General features: G+C 41.1%; 1 protein-coding gene across 1 annotated transcript in view; it reads right to left on the bottom strand.

The window, feature by feature from the left end:
* The window catches only part of dcc (DCC netrin 1 receptor), a 211,243-nt gene extending 205,612 nt beyond the window's left edge, over positions 1-5,631 (bottom strand). Inside the window, exon 1 of the mRNA XM_087171665.1 lies at positions 5,229-5,631. Coding sequence (XP_087027791.1) covers positions 5,229-5,631 — 403 coding nt within the window. The remainder of the gene's footprint in view (positions 1-5,228) is intronic.
* Between the last annotated feature and the right edge of the window lie 6,069 nt (positions 5,632-11,700).

An 11,700-nucleotide genomic window follows, 5' to 3' on the forward strand; every position in this document is an offset into this window, starting at 1 on the left:
GAGAGGAGAGGAGAGGAGAGGAGAAGAGAGGAGAGGAGAGGAGAGGAGAGGAGAGGAGAGGAGAGGAGGAATTAGGAGAGAAAATGAGCATTAAGGAATGAGAAGAAGCTAAGAAGAAGAAGAAGAAACCTTGACCCTGAACTCAGCATGCCATAGCTTCAACTTCCTGTTTTAGGAGTCAAACCTTCACATCCTACTAAAAACAAACAAACAATCACCATGTCATCCACTGTTGCGGTGGCTGTTGTCTCCCTCCTGTTTTCTCCCTCATTAGACAAATGGACCAAAATAACTCTAACAGATAATAACATGCAAATCACAGAAAACAGGCGAGGACAGTGGAGGGATTTGGGGATGCTCCTGCTCTGAATCTTCACCTTGGGAACGATTATTATCTGCTTCTGTGGGCTGAACCTCGCTCCTCCTCACCCCCATTAATTGGGATTTGTCCAAATCCTCAGTGAGTCATCGACTAATTGAGGATGGATGAACTGAAGGCCATGTGGTCTCTCCCTCTGTCACCTCAAACTGAGGAGTTTAAAAGATGATAGTTTGTCTTTTGAGAGGCTGGAAATACTAACACTCTGAGACTGAGACATCGTAGCTCAAGCTGAGCAGCGAAAACATTGGCTAACATGAAGACAGTGATTAGTGAACATCTAGGGAAACGTTTCAATGGAAATAGCCAATCCTCTTTCTTATTAACATCCTATAAACACCAAAGAATGCAGACTGACAGTAATGTTACTTTTAATTACTGAAGTTAGCTTAGCTTTCTACAGATGTTTGTGGTTTGTTCCAGCTGTGTTGCTGCCTCACTCTCAGTGACATTACAGATGAGTTCAGTCCATAAATCTTTCCAAGAACTAAGATGTTAGCTAACGGTGCTGGCAGAGACGTGATGTTACAGCTGAAAAGACTTCTTTTTAGCTATTCGACAGATAAGGAAACATGTTGCTAATACAATGGCAGAAACCACCTATATCATAACATAATAATAATGACAATAATAATAATCACTCTCTCACTCCGCTTGCCTTCTGTCTCTCTTTCTGTTTTTTTCTCTCCTCAACCTTTAAGTCCTTTTCTCTCCCTCTCTCCCTCTCTCACTGTTCAGTTTTTCTAATTAATTCCCAGTTTACAATCCATCTCCACACACAGACACACACACACACACAGAGCCAGACTGCTAATTGAATTTTCAAGCCTCTGATGTTCATTAGCATTTTGCCTTGTAATGTGTTGTGTGCCACCTATGTAAATGTGTGTGTGTGTGTGTGTGTGTGTTACATGATGCAGGCAAAATTGATTCATGTTTTAATGTCTTACTGAGTGGAATGTTTCTGATTGTGCGTGCATGTGTATGCGTGTGCGTGTGTGTGTGCGTGTGTGTGCGTGCGTGTGTGCATGTGTGTGTGTGTGTGCATGTGTATATCAGCTCAGGTTGTTTGGATTAGGGTTCAAAATTCACTGAATTCACTAAAATGCAGGTTCCAGGTCATTTGATTGGTTGTCTGCCCAGTTATCGACTGGTGAAGCAGAATAACGTTACATCACAACAAGCATAACTACAACAGACACAGACAGTAGTTATTTTTCTCTATTATCTGGTCTTATGGGTGTTACCCACTCCTACAAATAATCTTTCTGTACAACTAAACTGCAACAAGCAAATGTCCGATTTGTACAAAGCATAATTACGAAGAGATTATGTTTTCTAATGACATAATGAGGAAATGTAAGTCACATGTGTTGATACTGAATGTAACAGGACAGCGTTCACAGACAACGTGTTTGTTTTCCGATCTTGCAGCAGAATATTCACTTCTAGTGAATTCAGCATTCTTACAGTGTTTTATGGTTCTGTTCAGACTCTCACACAGTCAGGGAAGGATCCTGCTCAGGTTTAATACAGTGCTTCTCAAACGTTTTCACATCAGGGGCCATACACTGACACAAATGACCTACCTACTTCCTACCTACCTAGATTTTTGCTTTTAGAGGGGTTTTTTTATAGAAAATGTTTGAATCCCATGACCAAAATATTCATACACTCTGCCACTGTGTTACTCGTGGATGAAATTATAGTGAAAATAATACCCTTTTGGCTGGGGACCCCCAGGAACTCCCTCAAGGACCCCTGGGGGTCACTTTGAGAACCACTGGCGTAAATGACTTCAGACACAACATGTTTATTAACATTTAACCAAACTCACCATATTTCACTAACTGTAACCAATGTGCTTTTGCTACTTAAACCACAGACAGAACTGAGACCAGGATCTGAACCTGGTCTCTGGATGTCAACCTGGTCTCTGGATGTCAACCTGGTCTCTGGGTGTGGACCTGGTTTCTGGATGTGGACCTGGTCTCTGGATGTGACAGTCGTGCCCCTTGCAAGCCCATAGTTCTCTGTTGCATGTCAGACTTCTCTCATCATGTTTGCTGATAATCTCTCCTCTGCTCTCAGTCTTAACTCAGTATTAATACTGATCCTGGCTACAGCCCCAGTTTAAAGGTGCAGGTTCTGGGGAGTTGTTGCAGTTCTGCGTTGAAAAGATTTAGAATATGGTGGGAGTGATAAGAGACAGACATCAAAGAAAGGTCTCTCTGTCAGACTCTCTCACACACAGAGTCTCTCTCTCTCTCTCTCTCTCTCTCTCTCTCTCTCCTCCCCCCTGTGAGCTGCAGCTGCTGGTCTCCTGTCTCTTTAATCGCTATAATTGACTGGGAGGATGGAGAGTCACTTCAGAGACCAAAACACTCAAACACAAGGAGCTGAGTGCGCTAAAGAGACAACCATCTGATATACACACTGTGATACAGAGTGTGTGTGTGTGTGTGTGTGTGTGTGTGTGTGTGTGTGTGTGTGTGTGTATTATTAACAACCACATTATCAGTTTCAGGAATGATCAGCATATTGTTCAGGCTATCAATTTTAATCTATCTGCCATATGAGGAGAAGAGACTCCCCTCATGTCTAAAGCCTGATCCTGCAGCTGTGTCTGCATAATAATCATTTTCTGCTGGGGGGGCTGGAGCCAATCCTATTGGGCAAGGTGGGGTTTACCCTGGATAGGTTGCCAGTCTATCACAGGACTGACAAATAAACATTCGTCACACTCACATTCACACCAACAGGCAATTTAGAGTCACCAATTAATTTTGACTGGGAGGAAGCCGGATACCTGCAAAGAACCCGCGCAGGGAGTATAATGCAAACTCCACACAGAAAGGCTCCAGCAGACCGACAGGTTCGAACCCAGAACTTTCTTACATAATTGCATAATTTATATGAGAAAATATAAAATAATTGAAATTATATTTTTGGAAAATAATAAATTAACTAAACAACAAATATAACATGTATGACCTGACTGATGGATATTCTGTGAACCACTGGGGATCAGTTTGAGTTGAAGCAACAGGAGCGAACGATTTCCCAGAACCATACTCCTTACACTTTAGTAAAAATCGGAGAAGAATCATCGGACATATCGGAGAAGTGCTGATGACAGAGTTTCAGCTTGACATTCAGAGTTATTTCAATGTTATTTCAGTTAGTGATATTTCAGACTGAAGATTGAGCAGTTTGACTTCTGCTCAACAGTTTATGTTCATGCTGCTTCAAAAAAAAAAAAAAAGGAACATTTTTCTTCCATAATCCAACAAGAAATCTGTTTGGGTGCACTTTTATTTTAAGAAGAATCTCTGAAATGTTATTAAAAATGTAAGTGTATGCATGATGATTGAACTAAATGGGTAAAAATGAATAAACAAAGAGTAGTAATATTGATAATATGTCCGTGTATAGGTGACTTTACGACTGGGGGTTAAATTATGTAAGCACTGACTTCATTTGTAATCTGTCAAGTGACCAGAGTTCTCTGTTGTCCAATATAGGCTTGGGCCTTGATTATTTCCCACCATATGCAACATTTTTCATAATATCATAATGTCGTATATAGTGATATTTGGGCTGGACTGTATTACATTTTTTGGATATCGCCCGAGCCTTGTTCCATACAACTTCTTCTTTTCTGTCAAACTACATACAGACTTGAAACCCCTCAGACCTGTGCTGAGCCATCACACAGAATATTGTACTACAGTGCAGTACAGTGTTGATAAAGGTGAAGCACCTAAACCTCTGTTACAGTCTTTCATAAACTGTATTGATCTTCAGCCATACTCCACTCACTAAATAAATAAATATGAACCGTAAAATGAAGCAATATTAAATCCGTCTTTTGTGTGTGTGTGTGTGTGTGTGTGTGTGTGTGTGTGTGTGTGTGTGTAAAAGACAGGTCAAGGTGTTCATTCATCTGAATGAAGGAATTTCCTCTCCTGCCTGTCTTGTGAGATTTATTTCTTTGATGTCACTTTTGTATCTCAGAGTCAAGTGGAAGCAAACTATAATCACACAGAGGTTCAGACCTGGTATTAACAAGTGGTCAGCTATAAGTACCTCAGTTCACACCTGCTTTAAAATGTGTCTCCACATGCGTCATTGACCACTTGTGAACGGATCTCACTTCCTTTCTTATATGCAAATAAACAGGTATGTGTCGTTGTTTTAGCCAATCGACAGTCAGGTCCAGGTGCTCGTGTGTGTGTGTGTGTGTGTGTGTGTGTGTGTGTGAGAAAGAGAGAGAGCGAGTGGGGCTTAGAGGGGTTGAGTGAATTAATGCACTGTGCACAGGTCTTCCAGTGAAACAAAGTTTGATCCATTTGTAAAATATTTTGCGTTGGGACTAATCAGACTGTGACAGAGGACATCAGTGGAGTAGTTGGTCCTTCAATGCGGCCAGGACACATTTGTGTTCACACTGCTAAAAGAATGTGGACACGTGGTCCAGACCATGTCTGAATGTGGTCCGAGTGATCGGATCTCAAATGCATCCACAATCCGTCTTGGGTACGTTCACACCTGAACTTAGAGATGACCACCGGTGATCGGATCAGCAAAGGCAGATGTCAATATCAGGTTTGAACAGGGCCAGAAAGACGAGGACCTAAAGCTGAGCTCTGTGGGACACAGTCACTGACATCTCCAGTCAAGGGCCAAACCTGAGACCTGAGAGTTAAGTCACAACTAAGAAGTCTCAAAGTTAAACACAAGAAAGGATTAGTCTGGTTCACTCCAATTGTCTCTTGTGGAAGTAGGTAAATACATTCAACTAACAAGTGAACAGAATAGGATAGAATAGAACAGCATAGTCTCTTACCAGCCACCGTCACTTTGGCGCTTCGACTCACGATGCTCCCCAGTCCGTCCAGCGTGGCGAGGCACTGATATTCTCCCTCGTCAGGCCGGTGGTGCCGCGAGTGCACCACATTCTGCACCAGCAGCGAGCCGTTACTCAGCTGCTGCCGCCGCTCGTCCACCACGGTGCTCAGGAGCACGCCGTCCTTACGCCATGTGATGGTGAGAGGTCCAGCCACGGCGTCAGACTGCGCCTGGCAGTCGAGCTGCAGCACGCCCCCTCGCACCGTCACCGTGTCCTGAGGCTCCTGGGAGAAGGTGAAGTCTACGAAACCTCCGAGACTGTACGAGGAGGAGGAGGAGGAGGAGGATGAGGAGGTGTCTGAGTCTGTAGGAGGAGAAGAGAAGAGGAGGCACAGAAACATGAGGTCACCAGTAAGACAGTGATCTACTAATACAAATACTATACATCTCAAAAACTGACAGCTGCAAAACAAACACAGGTGTGGTTCATACAAGGGATGAAATTAACATTTACATTTGCATTCACTCGTTTGGTCGTTGCTTTTATCCGAAGAGACATACAAGTGAGTGACAACACTGAAGCTTCAGTAAAACACAACATTGACCAGTGGGAAAAGGTGGTGTCATGTTCAGCACACCACACAATAAATCAAAACTAAATTAATACATCAGTGAGCCTGGAGGTAGAGAAACAAAACTCAAAAATCATCACTACTTGTCACGGGGTTTGAGGGGTTTGGTTGGACTCAAATGCAGCCAACACATTGGAGACGGTGCAGAAAGGTTTATTAAACACACAACACTGGTGAAGCACAGGGAAACACAGGGGAAAAACAGGTGAACACATGAACTCAAAACAGGAGACAGGAACAGGCAACATGAACGGACTGGGGACAACAACACATGAACAGCTTTTTCGACCAATCAGACATGAACAGGCACGTGAACCGACGAGGACAAACCCAGAAATCGACAGCGAGACAACAGAGACAAACCGAAGCACAAACACTATATAGACAAGGGAGGCAAGGGTGATTGCACACAGGTGAAACACATTAGGGCGGGGCAGACAATCACAGACACAGGACCAAGACAAGAAGCAAAAACACTGACACACAAGGAAACCAATTACAAAATAAAACAGGAAGTGCGAAAAGTCCAAACAAAGCTAACAAAAGGTGTCTGCCATAGCAAACCATGACACAACTGAGCTAAGTGGGCAACTGCTGCAGGGCCCAAGACCCTCGGGGGCCACAGAGGCCCCATTTTCTTTCTGTGTTAGCAATCTTTTTAATTGCAAAATTGTTTAGGAATACGCACCAGTAGCTAATATTTGCCCCAGGGCCCCTGGCAGGTTAAAGTGGCTGTAATGGTAGATTGTCAGACAGCAGACATATATTCTTTCTTCTGACTCCTGACTCAGTGACACAGTAGAATATTCCTTCTATCCTAATGAATCAGCAGGATTAACCAATCAGATGTCAGCCCCAGCTGTGCCGATAAGGTCAACACAGACTGGCAGTCTGTGATGCAAATGTCCTCCACCTACTGTACTCCATGTATTCTATGTATGTACGCAGGTGCTGTCCTGTGTCACTGTGACCAATACTGCTCAGGAAGACACTGAGATCCTGCAGCTTCAGAAAGATTCCTGATAATTCATTGTTTCATGCCTGAATCAGTCATTCAATGAATTTACAGCTTCTGACCACTTGATAAACACAGTAAAAAAAACAAAACTAACTCAGTTACCACTAGAGGACATTTACAGAACCCACTGTCTGCGTCAGGCCACATACATCATCAGAGACTCATCTCACCCAGGTCACCACCTCTTCACCTTGCTGCCCTCTGGAAGGAGATACAGGTCCTTAAGAACTCACACTTCCAGATTCCTGGCAAGTTTTTTTTCCAAGTGCCATGAGAGAACTAAACTGCTGAATATCAGGTTAATAAGTACACACAATAATACCCTGATCATGTGCAATATTATCTGTGCAATTCACCTATGTGCAATATAACCAAGTACATGGACTCACTCTACATTTATACCTCTGCTTTATACTATTTATTGTTTGTTTGTATTTATTTATACAGACTGTAATGTGTCTGTACCAAATGGAGGTGATGCTCTGGTGCTGAATAATAAAAGCATGTTTACAGATACATGACGTTTCCTCCTCCTACACTGTTGAGGTAAATAGGTCTTAAATAACCAGACCTCTCTCCATAGTGCTGTGTCAGAGTCATATCATTCTGCTATAGGGAGACCATCACAATTGTTTTTGGCAGCGCTGAGCTGCTGAGGACGCAGTGTCGGTGTTCCTGTAAAATAGTGTCGGAGGGGAACTTGTTGTGTGTGTGTGTTTGTGTGTGTATGTGGTTTAGGTGCTTAATGGCAGCCCATAGCCAGTGATTCAGAGTCCTGCTGATGTCATGAGACCAGGTTTACCCTGCAAAATGAGCTTCATCCATTTCTTAATTAGCTGTTACAACTAACTTTACAGCAGACACCACATCTTGGCTTACATGACAAACAACACACTGGCTGGACATGCTGTTCAGTATAATCACACATGATATACTGTAGGATCAGTGTGTTAAATGAATGAATTAAAGTTACAATGGTGACCTCATGATTCGCCTGTTTCCCAACTCACTGTACAACGGATTACAAATATGAAAGTCATCATTTATAACACGATCACTGCAAAGCCTTGTCAGCTCCAACTTTAACCACAACTGTTCTTTACTCCACACTGTGGTGCCTTTAATTGCAGATACCCATAATTCTCTGATGTTGACTGAATTTAACCTGTGCTACTTCATGTAATTGTGCAGTCTTACACAGTCTGTCTGGCACAGTTGAAATTATATTTCATAATGTGGAACAGTACAGTTTGTATTAGGAACAAGAATTCATGTTTATTTTCTCAAGCTTTTATCTATTTATTCATGTTGAGGTGTATTTACTCATAATTGACATTAATTTAGTCAGATGTGTCTTCACAGCAGAGAACTGACTTTAACCTCCAACCTGCGGTGTCTCACTCTGCAGGATAACTCTTCCTCATTATCAAAGCCTCATAAACCTGTTTTGTTCTTTGTTTTCATGTTTTTATATTTTGTTTAATCTTGTGAAAGACTCTGACAGCGGTGAGTGGTGGCGTCTCCTCTTGTCTTTGATGTCAACGCTGTTAAAGTCTTTCAACCTGATCACAGAGAGAGTTTGTTCAGTCAAAGCCGCTGCTGAGCGTCTGTGTCTTTCCTGGAAAGTGTGACGGGAAACTCAGAACAAGCAGAAGTCGCGTCGATACGGTGCAAAGACGGCGTTAAAGCACAGCACAGACTGACTGACCTTCCTTTTTAAACCCTCACTGATTCAGTTTCTCCTGCAGGGAAACGCCATCATCAGGTCTGAGAACTCAATCCTGTCCAGAGAACAAAACTTCATTCATTTATCACTGATGACTGTTTTTTTTTTCTTCCTTTCAGCAAACAGTAGCTTTGGTTCTTTTCTTAGTCAAATTATAAAACAACCAGCATTTAATAAGAACCAGTTCTGATGAGCACAGGGCTGCTGCCTGAAACTCTCTCAATTCTTATATCATTTGGATTTTCATATTTTATCTGTTTCAATTACACTGTGTGTAAGTTTTATTTGGAAATCAACAAGTGCCTATGAACTAAAACAAGTCATTCATAACTTTTATTTTACCTATTTTACCTATAATTAGTGACAGGAAATGATGAAATGTGACCTAACTATAAATGAAGAAGGTGAAAACTTAAAAACTTGAAATCAAATGGAAAGTAAATATTTAAGGAGTAACTAAATCAAAAATAATATTTTTGAACATCCATGAATTTCTATTTTCAGGGAGAATGAAACAATACTATATTGTCCAACAGTTATGTTTATAGCTTAAACTATAGCTTAAGTATTTACCTCAAAATCAAGCTGAAGCCACAAGTAGCTGTTGCTTATGATGAATTATTATCGTTGTTAGTTTGATGTTAATTCTTATCAGCACTGGGTGGCTTTTCTACTGTTCCCAACATGATGAGCCTAGCTAGTTCATTTACTGTGGTTTATAACAGGAATGTAGCTGGTGAAGTTAACAAGCTTTTACAGACCTGAGAAATCTTTTTCTCTTTTGACAAAGCATCCTATAAATTACATTTATATACTGCTGAATAGTTATCCCAATTACAGTGGAGTGACATACATAATTATTGCCTGGATTATGTTCAAAGGCCATATTTGTTTGAGTGAATGAAGCCCTACATGTCTGTAGCGCCAGGGTTTCCCGCACATAGACTTTACTCTGGCGGGCCGCCCAGCGATACTAACGGCCGTTGATGTATATCTGTCAACTGATTTTGTCATTTTATTTGTCTGTTTTTCAATCCGTCAGAACGACACCATCTGCAATTGATGAACTATTCTTTACTCGCTCCCCTGTGCCTCTTCATTTTGCTAACACACAGACACAAACAGAAAGAGAGAAAGAGGGAGATGTATGGTATTACGTTAGAAGACACGGACATGGTGGATACTGCACAACCTCCATTCTTATTAGGCTTATTATTAACTGTTCTATGACTTTGATAATAGCTTTGACTATTCTGTGTTGGAAACTCAGAGTGTGTTCAGCTCATGTAATTCAAACACAACATCCAACAATCATCTGTTTCTCAGGTCAGACCTGACAGAAACTGACTGAAAGAGAGCACCTGACTGCATGTATGAGAATATCCATAAATGGACCAACACCAGAGGCATATGACCACAAGGCACTGGAGCTGTTCTTTAAAAAAAACTAAAAAAAAAATGAGGTGCTCTGTTTGTCACTGAGGAATATTAAATAAATGCAAATGTTGTTGCTGGTCACACCAAGTCACTATGTCACCACCAGTATATTTCAGATCTGTGGGAAACACTGACCGCAAATGAGTTGCAGGGTGAAATATTGGGGGGGATGAGTAAGAGGATCACAGGACTTTGAGTCCAGAGGCTTTTTTCCTCACTCCATTCTCTGGTTATATTTAGGCAAAAAAAAGCACTTTAGTTCAGGTTAGAGAAAAATCAAGATTTCAGTTAATGAACACTTCCACAGACCAAAGAGCTCCAACACAGGTACAGACTCACAAACTCACATGATGAGGCACGAATGTTAATAAAAAATTAATACAGCAATTAAAGTGAGAAAAAAAATAAAATGAAGTCTAAATGCTGTTTGAAATTCTTCTCACATTACCAGGAATTTAACTCTTTAGGAAAATGTGTAATCCTTTATTTAATTTTTTTGTTAGCCTATAGTCAAATTTTGATATCTACAGTCATGTAGATGAGGTATACATACATATACATACATGTCATTAGCTGCAGATCTGGAACAAGAGCTCATAAACTGTGAATAACTTCCTGCCCTCCCTTATTTCTGCTTCTATATTTACTTTCATCCCTTTTTGTTTCACAATCCTTCCAAAACTTAATTTCCCTACCTCCTTTCCTTGTTTGGCTTTGTCCAACCTTCTCTCCTTCTTTCTTTCCTCTCATTTCTTCTTTCTCTCTCTTTCGTGTCCTTTACGGTTTCCTTCTTATTGATTCCCCTTCAGCAGCCACCGCCCCCCCATCAGTAAATCACTATCTTGACAGCTCTATCTGTACTCACTCCCACTGGTCTCATACATACACACACATACAGACAGACACACACACACACACACACATAGGCACACACACACACACACACACACACAGTTAGTTAATCAGTATGTCCTTGTCCTCGTCCTGCAGTCTGATGCTATCACTCTCTGTCTGCTCTCCCTCCATCTCTCCTCTCCTCTAATGTCGACTGAATGCTTAAAGACATTTCTTTTGTTTTTCATCAGGCAACTAATTCTTTGTAAATCTGACAAAAATCACACCTTCACTAAGAATTCTTAGAAAGCACTGATGCTGAAATAAATTCATTGATTACTTAATTGGCAGAAACAACTTTTAATCGATTAAGCATCTGTTATTTTCTAAGCACAATGATCGTTCTCTGTTCGCAGCTTTTCACAGTTGAGGATTTGTTTGTTCTTTTATTGTTCTATGAAAGTAAAGTGAAAAAAGAAGAAGAAAGAATCTACATGTGAGCATTTTCAGTATTTCTAATACGTTTTAGACTGAACAATCGATCGACAATGTTTCAGTCCATGTTTGTCCTGATTGGAACTTTAAAGAGGTTCTGTGGCTCAGAGTCAGAGTGCAGGTGGATCTGTTGTTTTTCTTACTTTTTGTAATTGATTACTTTTTTAACATGATATGTATAACGGCACTTTGTGACGGACATAGCTGAGACAAAAATCAGCAGATAAACCAACAGTGAAAAAAATCATTTGTTGCACCTCTAAAGAATCCCACAACCCCCCTCCTTCAGTATTTGCTTTGACAGGAGAGACTCAAACACAGACACATC

Source organism: Seriola lalandi, unplaced genomic scaffold (genome assembly GCF_002814215.2).
Source record: "Seriola lalandi dorsalis isolate HSWRI2012SDOR001 ecotype SW California unplaced genomic scaffold, Sedor1 jcf7180002054939, whole genome shotgun sequence".
NCBI classification, from domain to species: Eukaryota; Metazoa; Chordata; class Actinopteri; order Carangiformes; family Carangidae; genus Seriola; species Seriola lalandi.